Source organism: Rhinopithecus bieti, unplaced genomic scaffold (assembly GCF_001698545.2).
Source record: "Rhinopithecus bieti isolate Rb0 unplaced genomic scaffold, ASM169854v2 scaffold_7884, whole genome shotgun sequence".
Taxonomy (NCBI): Eukaryota; Metazoa; Chordata; class Mammalia; order Primates; family Cercopithecidae; genus Rhinopithecus; species Rhinopithecus bieti.
Window position 1 is genome coordinate 4909785 of NW_016806331.1, and position 21914 is coordinate 4931698.

The 21914-nt window shown below is 38.6% G+C and overlaps 1 protein-coding gene across 1 annotated transcript in view; it reads right to left on the bottom strand.

Annotated features, from left to right (window-relative positions):
* TMTC1 (transmembrane O-mannosyltransferase targeting cadherins 1) overlaps positions 1 to 21914 on the bottom strand; it is a 291686-nt gene that overhangs the window by 248656 nt on the left and 21116 nt on the right. Inside the window, 3 exon segments of the mRNA XM_017875607.1 lie at positions 9196 to 9402; positions 13218 to 13394; positions 16177 to 16250. Coding sequence (XP_017731096.1) covers positions 9196 to 9402; positions 13218 to 13394; positions 16177 to 16250 — 458 coding nt within the window.

Here is a 21914-nt window from a genome sequence, read left to right on the forward strand (position 1 = left end):
ATCCTCCCATACGACTATAAGGTCATCTATCTAAAAGCTAGTAAATTAAGTCTTTATTATTTGCTTTTCAACCTAATGATTTGTTTATTAAAGATTAAAGTGATGATAGTCATTCGAAATACATCAAAAAATTTTAATTTAAAAAAGGTCAGATGTTAGTCTCAGAAACTAAGAATAACTCTAAATGTGCCTTTTGAGACATAACAAGGATGGCATTCATCAGTTAAGAATTAAGTGTTATCATAAGGATTCTATTATCCTCTTAAACTTTGATGGACTGGCCATCATTGTCACATGAATGTTTTTCTCTTATAATCTATTTCCCTCTAAAATAGTGTAAGCTCATAAAATGAGGTAGAGTAACCAAATACCATAAAGTCAAACAAAGACTATACAACTTTCCTTCATTAACACAGCAAAGAAAGGGTGAATGGTGTAAAAAGAAAAGCTTTCTAAACAGTAATTCTTCCACATTGGCTTTCTCATAAAATAAACATGGGAGAGGGGAGTTAAACCTTGCACTATCATTTGTGAAAACCCCCACAATTAAGAGCTATCATAAGCTGTTTCATGTACTACCTACCTCATTTGTTTTTCACAATAATCTCATGGGATAGGTATTAGTATCACTACTGCCATGGTACACACAAGGAAACTGAGACACAGAGCATGTAAGAAATCTGTGAAAGATCATATTCCTGGTAAGCAGTGGGGGCAGAATTGGAACCCAGATACTCTGGTAGGAGTCCATGTTCTTTACTGGTAATGTACACTGCCAACCTCATAGGTTTTGTAAGAATTAAAATTGTAAGCCATCTGTAAAATTTGAGGCATGGTTCCTGGCCATTGGGAAGTGCTACAGTGGTACTCATAATGTTGATCGTGATGAAAATCACAATCATCATGCTTGCTTCTGAATTTTAAGAGAATTTTCAAATTATTTCCACTTCTAAAATTCTGGTGTTCTTCTGATGGATAAAATGTCCTTCCAAACCTCTTCAATTTTTTTAAAAAATATTTCATTTAAGCATGTATATCTTTAAGGTTCTGTCATATTAAGTCTACAATACATAGTACCAGATCAAAACCAGGCAATTTTCCAAGCAGCAACCTGGAAAGCCCACCAAATTATCTGAAACCACAATGATCTACTACCTGGCATAGAATAATGTTCTCACGAAAAAATTATTTACATATCATCTGAGTGTTTACAATGTTAAGATGAACTGATACAGCTTTTATTACAATCACTCCACAACCTGTCAATAGGTTACATTAAAAAAGAGAAAGAGAAAAAAATTAAACTGGTTGATAGTAGCATTAACTAAAAGGACAAAGATATCCGCAGCTAACTCCCTGTAGCACCGTAAGAGCACTGGCTGTGTTCTGCAAAAGAAAAGAGCTGTTTGGTGGCCTTGAAGTCTGCTGCCAATCTCTTACTCACACAGGCCAGAGGTTGAGTATTCCATACGGTGTCTGCTGAGCTGACAGAAAGCCATGAGACCCGAGATCCTCTTTCAACAGACTATTGTGACAGTGATGGAACTCCAAGCCAAACCAGAAATGCCTATGTTCTCTTTCAACATATGTCCCTGTGCATCCAGTTGGAAGGCAGATGCCTAAGCTTGATTACTCTACACTGAGAAAGGAAGGAACTTATCATCCACTGATTGAAATTCACAGGGGATCAAATATTGCCAAGAACCGATACCCAATCAAGATGAAGCAGAATGAACCAGGGACTGTCAGCAGTTAGAAACTATCAACTGCTACCCATAAATTAAAAGGAATTTTTGTCTCCTTAGCATGTTATTTATTTAGAAGAAGCTTTTAGTGCTAACTTCTGAATGAAGCCAACAAGCGCTTTATTGAAATGATCTACTTTAGTGCTGAGCTCAGTTCAGGAACCCATGTGGAGTTCCAGTAAGCTTTCAGATGAATTTATAAAGGTAGTTCCTGCTTTACCACATACTTTGGGTCTGGTTAAGAAGGGATAAGATCCCTCTCAATTAATGGCTAAGAAATAGTAATAGAAAAAACAAAAATGTCTCTTCAAATTATCTAGCCACCAAAGAAAACACTTTTCTGGCAAGTTCTATACTTAAGAAAAGCTACTTTAATGAGACCTAGGAAACCAGCTTGAGTAAATAACCCACCGAAGAACATTAAAGGCACAGTAATGACACTATTCCAATAAACACAGTTCATAATTAAGAAGCCTTTTAACACTAACTGACACAGTTTATTTTTGAAAACAAGTTTTGTACTTAACTTTTCTTTTTTCTTTTCAGAGGCAGGGTCCTGCTCTGTCATCCAGGTTGGAGTGCAGTGGCATGATCATGGCTCACTACAACCACAAACTCTTTTGCTTAAGTGATCCTCCCACCTCAGCCTCCCAAAGCGAGCCTCCCAAAGTGAGCCTCCCAAAGAGTTACAGGTGTGAGCCACAGTGCCCAACTTTAAATTTTTATTTTTTAAAAGTACATTTCCCATCATTTCTGTCACACCTACAGCAAAATAACACCATTCATTTACCCTTCTCAATAAACTATTTCCTTCTCTACAGGAGGTCATTTGCCTGCAGTAATCAACCACCTCCTTTCTGCAGTGCCTTAACATTCACTCAGTGTGCCAGTAGTCGCAGAACACCAAAGGACACAGGGTCTTAGCAAAAACTATGGTCAATTCACTACATTAAAAATAAACTGAGCCAGGAGCAGTGACTCACGACTGTAATCCCAGCACTTTGGGAAGCCAAGGTGGGCAGATCACCTGAGGTCAAGAGTTCAAGACCAACCTGGTCAACATGGTGAAAGCCTGTCTCTACTAAAAATACAAAAATTAGCTGGGCGTGTTCCAGATTATTAACAGCCTCATACCATCTTTGAGAGAAACCTAGTGACCTAGTGATATGAGATTTGCAGGTGACAGAACAAATCTGTGTTGAAAGCCTGTATTATTGATGAATAATAACTGGGGCAGCACACCTGTAATCCCAACTACTTGGGAGGCTGAGGCAGGAGAATAGCTTGAACCCGGGAGGCAGAGGTTGCAGTGAGTTGAGATAATGTCACTGTACTCCAGCCTAGGCAACAGAGTGAGACTCCATAAGAAAAAAAAAAGAAAGAAAGAAACTGAAGAAGGGAAAAAACTCAGGGATGCATATGGACAAAAATTAGGAAGGATATAATTTGGGTATTATGTCTGAATGATAGGACTCTGAGTATAAACAGTTATAAAGTTGTTTAACAATACATAACTTTAATTATACTGGTTAGTTTGGTCAGTGTCATTATATAGTTCAGCCTAAAAGTTATTGCTTTCTTGAGTCTGCCACCATCGTGCTCCTACCTCCTGAAAATAACTCACAGTGATCTGAATACAGTCACCTAAAAACTACATCTGAAGACTTAACTATGCATGCCATTGAAGAGAGAATTCCATAGTGAAATGTGGACCAGCTTATTTATACACAATGCAAGGGAAGCAAGGAAAAAGCTATTAGCAGAAATTAAAAATTTGCAACAACCCTTTACAGTAAGATCTTGGTTCCTATCTGCTTCCACGAGGTGGTTTGTGTTTTTAACATGCATCACTGAGGTTTATATTTTAAGAGACTTTAAAATGAGGGATGTGGGATTTATTAAATAAATACAAACCTACAGACTTCACTTTTAACTGTTACATGTATTTTCTGTGTGGGCCCATTAGTTAACTCTACACCTCTTATTCAGTCATTTCATTTTGATTCGGCTGCTGCTGAATGAAACTGAAAATGACTCATCTGAGATCAATCAATGAATATGATGTATAAAGGGGAGAAAGAGAACCCAGTTTTTATTCATCAATAATACAGTCTTTCAACACAGATTTGTTCTGTCACCTGCAAATCTCATATCACTAGCTCACTAAGTTTCTCTCGAAGATGGTATGAGACTGTTAATAATCTGGAACACGTTTTCCCTACTCATAGAATCATATGTGTGACATAAAAGTTCAAAAGCTTACCTCAGGAATTTAATTTGCACAGCATTTCTTACTTTGGGGAAAAAGTGTGATACAAGGTCTACAGCAATAAAACATAAAAATTACACTTAAAAGATCAGTTACCCATTTTATCATTGAAGGTCAAAATATTTATATGTCTCCCTATGTCCCTTGAATTTAATTACTTTATAATTCACTTTAGTGCCAGATTGTTCTCTAGTCTTAAACTTGTTTTGTTTTTTTATTTGTACACCTATGTGCAAGGTATTTACAGGAAAAAACTTTTAAGAGCCACTGAAATGAAAATCTAACCATTATCTTGCCCATAAAAATAGAAAAGGAGTTCATTTTATGTAGAAATATCATGATCATTATCCCATAAAGTTTCATAAGGATAGGGCTTTGTTTATTTCACTGACATATTTCCAGAACCAAAAATAGTGCCTGACACATAGTAGGTGCTCAGTAAACAGTATTGAATGAATGAATGATCCATAACATACCCTAAAGGGTAGCAGAGGAAAGAGGAAATGTCCAAGAATTTATTGAGCCAAGAACTGTCTTCAGTGCCTATTGTGGTCATTGTCATTTAAATATGAAACCAATCAAGTATATATGAAGAATGACTATACATATATAGGTGTGTATATACTTGATATATATGGAATGAAGGTAAGATTTCATTTAGAATTCACTGGGCTTTCTAATATGAAAGGGAAAGTGTTTCCATGTGTGCACAAATGTGATGTATTTAAGATGTTGGGGGGTGTTTACACACAAAACATTTCTCATTTCCCATGGAATAATTCAGTAAAAGAAGCATCAACTAAAATATAATCTGATTCTAGAGTAGGTACTCTCAACTCTAGGCTTTTCATTATACTTTCTACCCATAAGTCAATCAGTAAGTCACATAAAAATAGGCAAACTAAATTAATGACCTGCAGTAGGATTTTTTCCTGGGCTTAGATTTTTCCCTGTATTAGATAACTTCCGAAAACAATATTTTGCCTGATAACATTTAGCCCAATTCTTGTCAACCTCACACCAATGCATTCAATACAACTATGTACTAATAGTTTTGAAGTTGAACAACAACAAAAATCCACACAAACTCATTCCTTGCCTGTATATTGCAGGTTCAGCATTTTCATAATGCATTCTGGTGCTCAGAAACCCATATGGGGAAAACAATATCCAGAATACTAAACTAATAATAATGACGCTGCTGGCTTCCATGTGCTGAGTGGCCATGGTATGCCACGCACCAACTACATGCTTATACATGTACAAATGCTTTTAGTCCTGATAACCAGCATTTCTCCCTTTGAGAGATGAGAAAACTGAGGCTCATAGAGATTAAATAACTTGTCCAGGATCAAGTAAGTGATAGAGCCATGATTTAAACGCTCTGTCTGCAGAGTCAGAGATGTTAAGAACTATGATAACGTTGCCTCTTCCAACTTTTATTTGCTTTACCTGATCACCTTCTGACAAAAGTATAAGCACAGTTTTCAAAAGTAATTATAACAGTAATCAAATTTATACTCAAATGTATGACACCGTTTTTTTTTTTTTTCTTCCAAAGAGAAAAGATATATGACAACTTTCCATGGGGGGAAGATGGTCCGGGCCCACAAACACATTAACTTAGTGAGAATCCAGCCCAATTCCAGCTGTGCTGTCTGCTGCTCTCCGATCATTACTCCTTCTAAAATAGCTGGCTACTTGAGGTTAAAAAAAAGAAAAAGTCATCTACAAAGCATGTCACCTAGTTCAATGTATTAGCACCAATACCCTATACTGAAGCAAGTCAAGAGGTGTCTCATTTGTGGAACCAGAGATGACTGCAAGAATCTTTGTACCTGCTGAGAGTTCAATGGAGAGGCCAGCTCCTCATAGAAATGATACAAGCACCCTGCCTCTTCCCCAAGGCTTAGCCCTCACCCTGGACTCTGGGCTTTAGAGTATAGTAAATGGTCAAAGCACAAGTTCAGGAATCAAACAGTCTGGGTTCCAATCCTGACCCTACCACTTACTATGTGAACTTGGACAAGAATTTTTAACCTCTAAGCCTCAGTTTCTTCATAGCAATGGGAGTTACAATATCTACCCTAAAAGAGATACCACAGTGGTTAGATAGAATAACATATGGGACATGCTAGCCCCCTTTCTGGTACATACTAGTTGGATAATAGAAAGTTTTCTTCCCCCTCCTGAGGGAACTTCTCACCGGTGCTCTGGAACTGGCTGACACTGGTTTGGAAGAGCTCACTATTAAATTTTTAGGAATTTTACAAGTCACTTACTTAAAAAACAGCCATTATTAAAAATTAAAGTAAATAAACTTAAAATTAAATATGTCATATTTTAAACAAGGTACTGAATATTCAAAGCTCATTACTCTTGAGTTGGCTTTTGCTTCACTTTGCTATTATCTATGCTTTTGAGGTTATTTATGTCTATTGCATCTGTCTGGTAGAGACATGGCATCATGGCGGACTATGACACAGCTCTCACAACTCTGTGGTCAGTGAAGTCACACTCGTAGCTTGAAATCAGCCACAGTAGGAGTATTTACATTAGCAAACACTACAAATCAGGAGTCCCTTTCTTTAGAGAGCCAGTTATTAAACAATCTAGCAGCACACCACAGGAATTCATATTTCATCTTACCCTTTCTGCTCCATCATGATTCATCTCTCCTCTCTACAGGTTATCTAAGAATACACAGACACACACACACACACGCACACACACACACATCTGAAAAGAAAAACAAACCCCTCTCCCACTAACAACTTTTTCTCCATTTCTTCATTGGCAAATTTATTGAAAATGTTCCATCTATGTCAATTTCCAACATTTCTTTATCATCCACTCATCAACTGATCCATGTCACAAACATTTGAGCAGCTGCTATTGGCCAGACACTGTGACAGGAGCTGGCAACACATCTGTGAGACACCCTGGCATGAACCTGCCCTAACCGAGTTCATAGTCACATGGCAGCCTAGCTTCTGTCCCACCTTGAACATCTCCAGTGATCTCTGTACTCATTTTCCTCCACTCTTTAGCCTCCATTTAAAAAATTCACAATTTCCCCAATTGTTTCACCTTCTTTTCCTCCATGGCCCTCAATAAAAATGTGAAGATTTTCTCGATGTTTTAACCCTTTATTTCTCTTCCCTTTTCCTCAGGAATTTCATGCATTACTGTGATTTTATTCTCTCCCCAACCCCCAGAAAACCTATTACTCCCCTAATTTTTCCACTTAGTAACTAATGCCACCATCTACCCACCTGGTTAAGCCAGAAACTTGGAAATCCTTGTTTCCTTCCTTTCCCTCTGCCCGTAATCACAAACATTAGTGAGTCCTGTTGGGTCTGTATCAGAAATGTATCTCAAATCCACCTCATCTCTTCATTGCAGTTTCCATGACTCTCAGCTAAGACCCCTTTTCCCTCACTCAGCTGTGTGAAAGCCTCCTAACCCTTTTCCCTCCTTCATGATTGCCCCCAACAGCCTGCACCACAAAGAGACAAGAGGGAATGTTTTTAAAAGAAATGTAATCATGTCTGTCTATACTTAAAAAATAAAATAAAATAAAATAAAAAAACTCCAGCATCTTCCCATTCCCCTAGAATAAAATCCAAACCTGCTTCCACAGCCAGCACATCCCTTCACCTGTGCCCTGCCCCCTCCCTGCCCTCACCCCTTTTCCTCCCAATTTGCTCATGACCATCAAGCCTGGAACCCTCTCCCAGATCCTTGCACATATTCACTGGCTCCTCTCCTCATTCAGGAGGATTCAGAAGCCTTCCCTGGCCAACCAACCCAAATGCCCCCAGGCTAAGGCATCGCTCCCATCACATCCTGCCTTACTCTCTTCTTAGCACTCCCATTGTTCATTCAGTGTTGATTATTTTTGTCTACCTTCCTCTACTAGAAGGAAAGCTACACAAGAGCAAGGACCTTGTCTTTCTTATTTACCAGGACACTCCTGGTGCCTGGAACATGCACTTGTCAGCCACTCAACAGATATTTATTGATGAATGAACAAAAGAATGAATGAATGGGGCAAGATAAAAAAACAAACACAGGCAAAGGCAAGAATAATTGGAAACAAAGACTGCAGAAAGAGGGAGTTTTAAGGGACTACACAGAAGAGTAACAACAGCAATCTGAAGTGGTAAAGTGCTAATCCTATGAATGGAATTTCCATATGTTAAAATAATTTGAGGTCATTAGGCTAAGGTGACTTCGGCACCCTTCATCCCTACATCAGCAGAGAAACCCAACTAGCGTAAATGGTAAAATGAAACCAAGCTTAACCACCAACTAACCTCTAACTAGGGACTTCCCACTGGAATGATCCACATAGGGCTATTACTCCCCTTTAACCAATCAAATATTTCCTTTGCTCTGTTTCTGCATTTGCCCTATAAAAGCTTCCCCATACCCTGCCCCAGCAGGGGAGCCCCAAACCACTGACAGTCTGGAGCTGCCCAATTCATTCATCACTTTCTGCTCAAATAAACTCTGTAGCTTTTGAATGTGCCTAAGTTTATCTTTTAACATGTATCTGTTATATTCTGACTTGCCCGTGGCCTGAGATATTTTAGAAACAACCTAATTTAGTGAGCAACACCTGTGCTGATAAATCCATGCTAATTTTCAAGGCTAGGTCAAAATATTACAAAATATTAAAAAAAAAAAAAAAAAAGAAAAAAAAAAAAAAAAAAAAAAGACAGTCAAATGCTGTAAAGATTTTCATACATCTTCAAAAACATTTCAGAAAGGAAGAGTCCTCTGGGTTTCCTCTCATATTTGGACTGCAATAAATTCAGATCAAACACAAAGAGCAGACAGAGGCAGGAGAAGGGGAGGGAGAACGTTCTCCTCCCCCAGGAAACGGAGGGCGCCCATCTTCTGAAGTCTGAGGCTGCACAGACCCACACCTCATCACAGGCAGGCAGCAGGGCTTCCACTTGCTTCCTCTAACTCCTCCTTTCTTATCCATTGTAATACAGGGGAGGAAGGGAGAGAAATGGGGACAGAAAGAAGGGGGTAAGGAGGGAAGCATGAAGAGAGGGAGGTCACAGTGTGCTGACTCAGTGCTTCACTTCCCTAGGTAGGCATCCCAGGCTGCACTAGGTGATGCTGGACATTGAAAACATGCAGGGACCAAGAAACCCAGCCCAGTACCTCATCATGGACCACACAGCTTGTGGGGACACTGGGAATCCACTGCTCTTGGGTTCTGGTGGCAGTGGAGAGTGGCAGCCACCCCAAGCTCCTTTGTGAGGGAACCGCTGCTGCTTCCCATTCTCCCGGTGAGGATGGCCTGGCAGTGAGGAGGGCTGGGGGCTCCCGGGCTGCTGTGGGCTGCATGGACAGAGGGCCCCATTGCTCCTGTTGTGCATGGAATTGAGGGAAAACAAAGTCAACCAGAATGACAAGGCTTGCAACAACCAATAGCAGTACCTTGCCCCACCCACAAGTCTTCCTTCCTGGAAACCACCATTCTCAAGTCTTTAGCTCTTGTGTTTCTGATATTTACTGCCATATTATTAAAACAACATAATTACAGTTTTAGAACTTATCGTATTGACTTACTATAGAACACTGTAACTCAGACTTTGTTAGATGGCCACCAACACACACACACACACACACACACACACACACTCACACACACACTTCTTCACCCCGCACCCTCCAAACAGGTTTCTCTCAGAATATTTGGTTGAATTGGTATTAAGGATTTACATTATTATATTCTTGTAAGATATTGCTCATAGCTGAACCATCCAATTTTTAATTACATTTTTTCTATTATGAATTCTCTGAGATATAATTCATAACCACTAGATGGGCAAAAATTTAAACATCTGATATTACCAAGGGATGGTCAGAAAGTGAAACAAAGAGGATTCTCATTCCTGCTAGAACCATTTCAGGAGCAATGTCTCAGGATGTAATGCAGTCAACGTGCATCTATCCTTTGCCCAGCAACTACACTTCCATGGCTATGCCTGAAAGAAAGCTTCATGTATTTGCACAAGAATATATGCACAGAGATTTCATTGCAGCATAGTTTAGAACAGCAAAAATGTGGAAATAACCTAAATTCCAAATCCAGAAAAATGGATAATGATAATTAAATACTATACAGCAGTTAAGATAAATGAAATATAGCTATATATATCAACATTGATATATCTCAAAAGCCCAATGGTAAATGAAAAAAAAAGCAAGTGATAGCATTTATGCAAAGTTTGAAAATATGTAAAACAATACTTTTCTATTCACTGGTATGTGTGCATATGAAGTAAAGTCCTAGAAACAATCATGGAAATGAAAAATGTCAAATTCGGGATTGTGATTCCCTCTGGAGAGAGGGGATAAGGACTGTGGACAGGGAATGTTATTTTGTACATGTTGGGAATTATATCCTGAATTTTTACAAAAGAAAGATAACTTCCAGGAGCTGATCTTTCACTGAAAATCTTTCCTCCTAAAGATGATGTCAAATAGGAGAAATCTCATTCCATCCATGTGTGCCAATCTTAAAATTTAGGAATAAATTGCACTTGTAGGAAAGTACTTGCAACATTTTGTTTCTGTTACTGTTTCTTTCCTGCTTCCTGAATCATACAGTGAAAGATCTCAAGAACCACCTAGTGCTAAATTGTTTATTCCAAATCAGCAGATAAAGTAGGGACTGGGGAGTAGACCTCTAGGTGCTTGTGTAAAACTTTGTGTATATGTGCATTCCTCTGGGGACACAACTTTGTGAAATTCTCAAGAGTCCACGACTCCCCAGATATTCAGAACCTCTGAGTTGGGTAACTCTTATAATGCCTGAGCAGCAGATGTCCTGCAAGGTCTCCTGAGTCCCTGTCATATGTTCCTCCCTGGAGACAATGGTGCTCCCGGCTAACCCTGTGAATCTGGAGCCACATGGACATGGGTCCAAATCTTGGCTCCACTTGGGCTGGCTGACTGTGAGGAGGATCCTTTCTGTGCCCCTGTTTTCTCCTTTGTAAAATGAGGATAAAGACTGTTGCAAGCAAGTGACATGGCACAGTGCCAGCACAGGACCAACCCTTAGGTGATATTAACTTTTTTGGCCAGGTCTCCATGTTACAGCCTTTGGTTCCTTCCTACCACTTTTTACAACTGTAATCAATCACTCATCGAATTATTTACATAATGTCTCCACCAACATCTTATATGCTCTTTGCAGGAAGGAACCGTATTTGTCTTGCTCTTGGTTAGGCAGAATGAGTACGTGTTGAATGGGTGCATAAAAGCATGAAGAAAAGAATGAATGCCTCCACTTAGGCTGCACTGCTGGATGTGAAAGCTAATTTTTTTTTTTTTTTTTTTGAGACGGAGTCTCACTCTGTCACCAGGCTGGAGTGCAGTGGTGCAAACTCAGCTCACTGCAATGTCCAACTCCCTGGTTCAAGCGATTCTCCTGCCTCAACCTCCTGAGTAGCTGGGGTTACAGGCACGTGCCACCATGCCCAGCTAATTTATGTATTTTTAGTGGAGACAGGGTTTTACCATGTTGACCAGGATAGTCTCGATCTTCTGTCCTTGTGATCTGCCCGCCTTGGCCTTCTAAAGTGCTGGGATTACAGGCGTGAGCCACCGTGCCCAGCCTAAAAGTTTCTTAAAACAAAACAAAACAAAAAAGACCCAGACGGAGCTGTGGGATTTATATCAGCAGTATTATTTCTCCCAAAGAATTTCTAGCCGTTTAGTATGATGAAGGTAAAGAAAGAAAAGAGACAATTATCCCTTTTGAAAAAGGCCTGGCTCAACAGTTACTACATGAAGAAGAAAGAAAGAGGTGTAGGCACCAGTGGCCTGGAGAGTCCCAAGATCAGAGAAGACATGACTTTCATGACAACAGTAAAATAGCTCTGGACTGGACCACGTGAGACAGTGCATCTTCAGTCAGCTGTCTTATCTTTTTGCTGTCAGTGAGGCATAGCAGAAAGAAGTTAGGAGGTTGAGACAAGGTAGATGCAAGAAGAAAGTGGAAAAAGAGTTTACAGGTTGTTCCCTAAAAAGTAAGTTGGGCAATGCAATTACTCCCACCGGTCAGAGGATATGGAGGAAAGGCATCCTCATATAGACCAAAGGGAAGGCCTCTGGCTCACGGTTTTCTTGGCATGAGTTTGGGTGAAAGTAATTATTTGGCTCCATGTTTTTATAAGTCTCTGAGATTTACTGAGAGCCAACAGAGCACTACACTCTTTTTAAATTATCCCCAACTATCACACTTCCAGGCAGGAAGGTGATCGGAATTTCCTGACTCATCTCAGTTTGTTGCCACTCAATATCACTGCTCTTATCTTTATGTCAAGAAGTATAAAGAGGTAGGAAATGAGATTTAAAAAGCAGGATTTCTTTCAGATAAAATTCTTCATTTGATAAGGCAGGGGAATAAATTAGCCACATCTTTTAAAAGTTTAAAAGTAAGGACCTTATAATTACTGAAAAATGGGGTCTGCTTGTAAAATTACTGGTAATTACGGATTTGATGGGGAAGAAAATTACAGTATGTGCTTGAACTTTTAATATGCCTTAGTGATTCTTAGCATCTATAAGCCATAACATAAAATGAGTGTGCCTTAAATTTTTTAAATAAATTAAGCTACTAAATAAGGTTGTTCATTAATTTGAATATGACGTGTATATACTCCTGTATGGTGTAGACTGGCTCTTTGTGGAATTCCAATGGGTGCCTCCTAAAACTCTTAGGTAATAGCATTGTTAGAAGAGCAGGACAAGGGGCTCTTTGATAGATAACCCTCATGCAAATGCAGGGATTCAAAGCAAGCTGTGAAAAACTGTTACCATTTGCAATCACTATTTTTATGAATCAAGATTTTCTCAGCAGCGTGCAACCAAAACAAAACAGCAATATAAACTTCCAATTAACATAGATACTTTCCAATTCCAAATTTGGGGCTTACAAAAACTTCATAGTCCTCAATGATTTATATAAAAGTGTGAAGCATTTTAACACATATAATGCACTTATCTTAATGAAATAAGCCTTGTTGACTATGTGACAGTCTAAGGTGAGATGACATTTAATAAAGTGTTCTACTTGTATTTTTTAAATGGAAGATTGGAAACTATTGTTTTAAGTAATTCTTCTCTGCCCATGACACGCCATTTGATATCAAAACTTTAAAATGACTTACGACTTGTCTTCCTTGTTAGAAAGAGAAAAGAGGTCATAAACCAAGCACACTCCAAACACCGTGATGCCTGTCTCTTTCACCAGCATCGCACAGGTCCCCAGAAACAAACTGAACAGCAAGAAGAAGGGAGACACCGTGGAAGGGAAGCTTTCCCCAACACAGCCCTGATCCAGACTCCTGAAAAAGAAGTTGGAGATTCTTTTAATCTAAGCAAGAATGTGGTCTGCTAAGAAATACCACCTCTTAAAGATAAGAGCTAATGTCAATTTCATTGTATTCTAAGAAATTAAGCAGGTGAGTAGAGATTTCTTAAAGAGCCTTCATCCTCACAATACTGAATTTGGTACTTAAATTGCAGTATACACAGACTATGATATGTAACAAATGAACACCAAAAAGCCATTTAAAATTCTACCAGAGAAACATACTTAGTCACATGAAAAGAGGTTTAAGTGAATACATTCTAAGTGAATAATCGAGTTACTAAACTATATGCATAAGCTCAGGAGCCAGGTTCCCTGGGTCCCCTGCTAACCACAGCAGTTAATTAATAGGGTAATATGGGGCAAGTTACTTTACTTCTTGGTGCTTCAGTTCCCTTATGTGTGAAAAGGGATTACAGCGTTGTAGGGGGGATTAAACGAATGACTTGTCACACATCAAGTGTATATCACCATTACCATTATGGTAGTGAAGTATTTTATGTGCTTCCACACATAAAACAAAGTTACCAGTGGATATACATGCCAAAATATAATAAGCATTTCTCTCTGGGATGAAAATACAATGATTTTAACCTTTTTTTTCTTTTGGCTAAATTCATTCAGCCAAAATTTTTAAATTCATTTTCTATGAGCATACCTTAGGTAAAGTTTATTTTTTTCTCAGTTTAATTTCCAATAAGGATTTTCAAAATCTCTCTGGTGTTGTTAAGCCTTTGTTTCACCTTGTAAAACAGAGCTGGCCCCCTACCAAGAAACATCACTGTTCCCTTCAACAGGTACCACATCTATTGGCTCCTATTCCATGGAAGTAAGGGCCAATATTTCTGTAGTTGAGACACCTTCTCCTTAGTGTTATGTCTTAGAACAATTGTATAAAATTATACACAGGATTTGTAGTGAATAGGCATTTATTTCTATTGAGTTAGTCTATAGCTCAAATTTCTGAAAGTGAGAATGGCATGCAAAACCAATCTGTAATAACATGGCTCATTATCATACAGATATGGATACACTGCAGGCCTAATCACGCCCCCAAACATATTAACCATATAGAACAGGCCTAGAGAACAAGTTTAAACTCCAAAGCAATTATTACTTATATTCTAATGCCAGAGTAAACAAGAAACAATTAATTGTTAAATTTTGGCTTATATTTTCAGGTTTAATGACACCACATCATACAATCAAGAATGTAGTAGAAAGTTACAAAGCCAGGATCAGAAGAAGACTTACACTATGCTAAGAAAATGTTCTACCTTTTAAACAAAACAAAACTTCCTAAGACTTAATTCATTTCATCATTGACCCAAGGTCTAAATTGGTTTGTAACAGGTTTCTCAATCTTAGCCCCACTGGCATTTTCTGCCAGATAATTCTTTGTTGTAGGGACTGTCCTGTGCATTGCAGAATGTCTGTTCAGCAACATCTTTGGCTTCTATGCTGTAAATGCCATGAGCACCTCTTCAGTTGTGACAACCAAAAACATCTGCAGATATTGCCAAATGTCTCCTGCAGGTAGAAGAGGTAATGGCTAGGAGGAGGAGGGAAATCACCCCTAATTAAGAGCCACTGGTTTAGAACAGTGTTCCTCAGTCATTGGGTTTTGTAAGACTATAGGTCAATGAACTGATCCAAAGATCAGGGCCACCAAATGCTTAATCAGGCATCTCTCCATGAAACTGAGCAACATGGTTGACTTGCCCCCTTTTTCCAGGTTGTATGAGTCTGTTTTCATGCTGCTGATAAAGACATACCGGAGACTGGGCCATTTACAAAAGAAAGAGGTTTATTGAACTCACGCTTTCACATGGCTGGGGAGGCCTCACAATCACGGTGGAAGGCAAGGAGAAGCAAGTCATATCTTATATGGACGGCACCAGGCAAAAAGAGCTTGTGCGGGGAATCTCCCATTTTTAAAACCATCAGATCTCGTGAGACTTATTCACTATCACAAGAATAGCATGGGGAAGATCCGCCCCCATGATTTAATTGCCTCACACTAGGTTCGTTCCACAACACGTGGGAATTGTGGGAGTTACAATTCAAGATGAGATTTGGGTGGGGACATAGCCAAACCATATTACAGGCCATGCTCTGAGCTGCCCCCATTAACATTCTCTTTTTAATCCACTCCTTTCGCTATATGGACATGACGTGACTCAGATGAGAATCTGATTGGTTTAGGGTAAAGATGCAATACAATGAGAAATTATTTTAAGGCTTTTCAGTTTCCCAATGCAAAACACTTCTGTCTTTTGATGAAACTATATGTAAATTGGAAAACTACAGTCAAGAAATGCTACTTTATACTCAGCTTTGTCATGTTAAGCTCTGAGTTACTTTGGTGAGGCTATAGGACCAAAATGAAAAGGAAAAATTAAGCAAATCACAGGCAAATAAAAGAGAACATTATATCAAATACATTTCGGCTTAGAGCTAAAATTCCAAATCCAATTCTCAGTAAGAAACTACAAGTAAAAGGAATGAAAAAGCAAGCTCTTGGGTTCTCAGCACTGGGAAAGCAATCCCTTTAAGGTGCTACAGTGTGGTTCAGAATTGGGTTGAAAGAGAAACGGCCCAGCACTGGATAAAGAGAGAGTTTCCTATTCCTGGTCCCTGGAAAGCTTGCTGAGTATTTCACAACCAGAAGCCTCTCTCCTCTCAGGCACACGCTCACAGTCTTCACACATGGCGCAGTTGCAATCACAGTGAAGGGCACTCTTAGCCACACATACCTGTTGTAGGAGAGAAAGGCCAATAGAAACAGCAGACACGCTAACACGTCAGCTCTGCCAACGATCCCAGCCACCTTGGAAGTTAAAATAATAAAAAATGAAAACCTCAGACAATTACTTTCAGAAAACCATTACACAAATACATTACAGAAATGTATTTGCCGTTAGATAAATGAAAGATATAATAACATAGAAAACTCACTGTTCTTCAAGTTCTGATCTATGACTAAGCACCTCTGATTATCAAATATATTTAATAACGAGTTTATGTCAGGAAAAAAGAGAATTGAAAGGGCAAGATTTCCACGCTTTATTTTTAAGCTCTCTTCTTAGTGTGTCAATTCACGGCATCAAAATTTATTCATTTATTAATTTATTCAAAAGAAATGTTGAGCAATATTTGAAAGTCAGACACTGTGTCCTTCTGTGCACCATAATGCTAATGGAGCAGACAATATTTTTAGAGAACTAGAAAAAAGTAAGTTGAGAATCAATACTTTTAACAAAAATGAGGCCGGGCAGGATGGCTCACATCTGTAATCTCAGCACTTTGGGAGACCGAGGCTGGCGAATCACTTGAGTTAAGGAGTTCAAGACCAGCCTGGGCAACATGGCAAAACCCCATGTCTACAAAAATATACAAAAATTAGCCATGCATGATGGCACATGCCTGTAGTTCCAGCTACTCAGGAGGCTGAGGTGGGAGGACTGCTTGAGCCATGGAGGTCAAGGCTGCAGTGAGCTGTGATCGTGCCACTGCACTCAGCCTGTGCGACAGAGTGGACCCTGTCTCAAAAAATTAAAAAAAAAAAAAAAAAAAAAAAACAAGAAAGGTAACGAGTTTGAACTGATGATTGCTATATGTGAGTATATGTGTGTGCAAGTGTGTGTGTGCACATGTGTGCATATTTTTCTTAGTTCTATCACTGAAAGGGCCTATAAACATAAAACCTCAGTAGCAATGGGCCATCTTGGCACTAACCACAAACTATTTCCCCACAAAAGAGAACACCGGCTCCTTGGAAAACTGGCTGATACCAGGGCTGAGGCTGAGGAAATTCAAGAGGAGCTTGGATCATCTTGTGTCAGAAAGTAAGAAAATGCTTATAAAATGATAGTCAAAAGGGCATAGAAGCCAGCAACAAGGGGCTCCCACCAAACAAACTTAAGGCAATTTGAATATTAAAATAAATGAGTACAATAATATATTATAAACCATTGAAAATGAAATCCATGAGTCCATACTAATAATAAATACAGCTATGCATTGAATAACGACATTCAGGTCAACAACAAGCCACATATATGATGGTGGTCCCACAAGATTGTAATATCATATTTCTATCGTACCTTTTCTATGTCTGATATGTTGAGATACACAAATACTTACCATTGTGTTACAGTTGCCTATGGTATTCAGTACAGTAGCCTAAGAGCAATAGGCCATACCATCTAGGTTTGTGTAAGTATACTTTATGATGTTTGCACAATGACAAAATCACCTAACAACTCATTCTCAGAACATGTCCCCATTGTTAAGCAATGCGTAATTGTATATATATAAATGAATGAATGGATATATAAATATATAAATGAATGAATGGATATATAAATGAATGAATATATAAATGAATAAATGTACCTACATACATACAGCAAGCAAGTGAATGGGAAAGAAAGGAGACCTCTTCCTTCATTAAAAAACCAGTTAATGAATGTGGAGCGAGCAGTGGAGTTGGAAAATAACCATTTTGCTGCCAGAAGAGTGAAGACTGGAGCAAGCAAGAAACATCAAAAATATCAGTGGATGCTAAACCTAGGGCATGAAAGTTTTTGAGGTGCAAAGTATTAGCAGAACTTCAAAGTGTCTATTTACTAATTATTAGATGAAAATATTTAAAAAGAGCACTATGGAAAAAATGCATTATATTGCACTATGTCTTAACTGTGGAATCAAATTAAAATCACCATTCCTGAAGGAACCATCATAACCATCATTTATGCAGTATTCTAGAAGGGAAATATAACCTGAATAGAATCACGAGAAAACATGAAACTGAAGATGAGGAACATTCGATAAAAATACAAATAAATATATATTACAGTAACAAATTATAAATTTTACGTGTAACAATATTTTGTAACATTACATTTTATTGCATATTACTTTATTCTAATTTACATTACACCATGATTCATAATTATAACCCATTATAATCTAATCAAGTATAATATTGTATATATTTTTATATATTATATGTGTAATGCATTATCCAAATAATATGCATATATTTTATATATTTATTACTTACACATTATTCATTCTTCATTTGCACATAACTATATATCATACAGTATTTATATATTATGTATTTTTAATATAATATGCTATATCTATAAATTATATGTAGTATATATGTTAGAAATTGATAACATTAAGTATTACATATTTATATTATAGTTATAGAATATATTATAACCATATATTGCAATACAACATGTTAATAACATTTGTTATTTTACATGTTCTAATATAAATCCTACATTATATTATAATCTATAAATTATATTACAGAAAGACAATGAAGACTGTTTCAAACTAAAGGAGACTAATGAAGACTAGAGAAAATATACAACTAAATTATTAAAGTATAAAGGGGTATGAATTGTGCAACCTGCTGTCAAATGCTTCAGAAAATAAATAACATTTTTATATATTGAGAGAGAAAGAGAGGAAGGTGATAAAACAAATGTGGGAAAATGTGAAAAATTTATGAATCTGGACAGGGAGTGTACAGTTATTCTCCATATTTTTTAAGTTTGAAATTATTTCAAAAAATGCATTACTCCAGAAGAAGACTGAAATGGAAGAGGGGTGGGAAACAGATGACTCTTTACAAATTTTCACACTATTTTGCTACATAAGATATCTATGCATTTTCTCTCTCTTTTTTTAAATCTAAGAAATAAAAGAGTCAAGGGAAAATGGGATATAGATTTTAAAGATGCTCCAAAGAACAGGTACCATAAGAGGTGAATCATGAGGAACAGTTCAAAAGGGAGATGAATTAGTCTGACATTTCAGGCAAAGGAACAGTATCACCCACATCACGGAAGACCCGAGGTCTATGGTGTGTTAAAGAATCAATCAACAATTAATAGTAGGAAACAGTTTTCTGGGAAATATACCTGCAAGCATCCTTATGCAATGAGCACGCTTTGCAGCCATGAAGGAGAGGCAGTAAACAAGCATGGAGGTGGCCGGACACGGTGGCTCATGCCACGCCTGTCATGCCAGCACTTTGGGAGACCGAAGTGGACAGATCCGTTGAGCTCAGGAGTTCAAGACCAACCTGGGCAACATGGAGAAACCCTGTCTCTACCAAAAATACAAACGACTAGCCGGGTGTGCACCTGTGGTCCCACCTACTCGGGAGGCTGAGGTGGGTGCACTGCTTGAGCCCAGGAGGTAGAGGCAGTGAGCCGAGATTACACCACTGCACCCCAGCCTGGGTGCGGAGCGAGACCCTGTCTCAAAAACTTAAAAACAAAATAAGTATGGAGGTAAATCATTCAAGGTCTGAATATAGACTGCTCTTGTCATCTGAGATTTGGTTTTGTTATGTTTAAAATGTGTGTAACACCCGCTCTCTCAGGGTGGTTGTAATTCATGAGATGATATATACACAAAGGGCCTGCTGGATAAATGCTGGTGCACTTCTTTCTCTCCCCCCCCCGCCCTTTTTTTTTTTCAGAGAAAGGGGTGGAACTCTTGATACTGAGATAGGTTTTCATGTGTGGCTTACAAAATCATGTTTTACTTTAAGGTTTACATGTACAGTATCTTAATTGCAAACTTTGTTAGATAATCTAATGTATCTGTTAGTTAAAATCTGCATAGAACATAACTCAATTATACACATGCAGATGGACAGACAGCAAGTCACATACTGAGAAAAATTCCAGTCCTACTTACATTAAGAGAAACCTGGACATGGCCAAAGAATACCATTGGCAATACAGAGCTGAAAGCTATTACCTGACGTGGCTGCTTGCGTCACATGCTGTTCATTGATTTGTTAATCTAAAAGGAACTTGAGTACCAAATCAGGAAGATTGCATGACTCAAGAGATGAATGCAGTGACAGTGTGGTGTCACCACAATGTCAAGGCTCAGCTCAGACTCTCAGTCTGTAAAGCGGAAGTGTATATGAGTCACCTGTAAACCCAGATCTGCTCAGACTACACTACCACCGCCTTGAGCATTTAGCTCAGCATCACTTGCAAATCCTCCTGAAGGTTAAACAGAGAGCCCAGCTCACCAGCAACAGTCTTGAGATAAACCTAAGAATCTGGACCGAGAAGGGCGCTCATCACAGCACAACTGATGTAGCCAACAGCAAGACTTGCAAGCTGTTACTGGGTGTAGCAAGTTGGAACGAGGCAATCACAAGCTAAGCAAGCTTAACTAATGTGCTAAAGGCGTCCTGCAGCCCGGCTTCTTGCATTGCAGCCAGTTTGGAAGAGGCGACAGCAGACTCTGCCAGCTGGATGTGCCCAGATATAAAGAATGTAGTGTCCCTAGCAGGAGAAGCTCAAAGAGGGTGTTGAAATATTGGTGTAACATTGATAGGCTCTCTTGCCAGTCCAAACCACTAAATATGCATTCTATACCCCTGTGGAACTGAGGTTATTTGGAGCAAAAGGCTAGATATCTAAAAATGGGTGCTATAATAGTCATTAACTACTGTATATCTAGACCAGCCATTCATTGTGGTTCAATTAGTCAATATTGTCATGTTCAGTAAGCGTATGTTTAATTCCAGTTAACAAACATTTTCCAAGTGCCTCCTCTTGGCTATATACTGTGCCAGTTGGAAGCATACAATCAGCCTCAAGGAGTTTAACATCTGGTAGGGAGTCAAAAGAGGATATTAAATAGCACACAAGGAAACTGCACACATCATAAGAGGAGAAACCATTACCAGGAGAAGACTGAAGAGATTAATTTTTACTGCAGGATCTAGGAAGGCTTCACAGGTCTAGCCATGTAAACTGTGACTTAAACATAGACAAGGGAGATTTCAGGAAGCTCAAGGCGAGGAAATGCGCAGCCTAGGCCTGGGAAGGAACAAAAATGCTTTGTAGGTGGAGGATACAAGAACGGCAGAGATTCTTATCGCCTCAGCCTTGGTTCAGGAATTCTCCTTAAAGGAAGAGGATGCATCTTTCTTCGCCTATGCTTTGCTGCCTGGAACAGGACAGTGATGGTTAGAACTCTGGCAGCTATCTTGGACTTACAAGAACCAGTGCTACAAGAACATCTTAGGGATGACTGATAAAAGAACTGAAAGAAGCTTAAGTCTCTGATGACTTTATAAAGCCACTATACCCATCCTAGAGTGCTATTTCAATTATTATTTTATATAAGAAAGTAAATATTGCATGTTTAAGCCAAAAAAAAAAAAAAAAAAAAAAAAAGAACGGCAGAGAAAGAGAGGTCTGGAGATACACGGAGTGGTTCTGGAAGGGGAGACCTCCCCTTCCAGAAGAGCATGGAGTAAATAAAGAAGTGAGGAGGGGCAATGGGAAGCAAAGATGGAACATTAAACTGGAGCCAGTTGATTTTATGACAATGTCTTTCTAGAGTGCTGGAAAGTACAAAAGCAATCGGTCAGTTCATGGTTAGTGAAAAATATATGCAAATGGCCAGCATGTATTTTAGCCTCAAACTACAG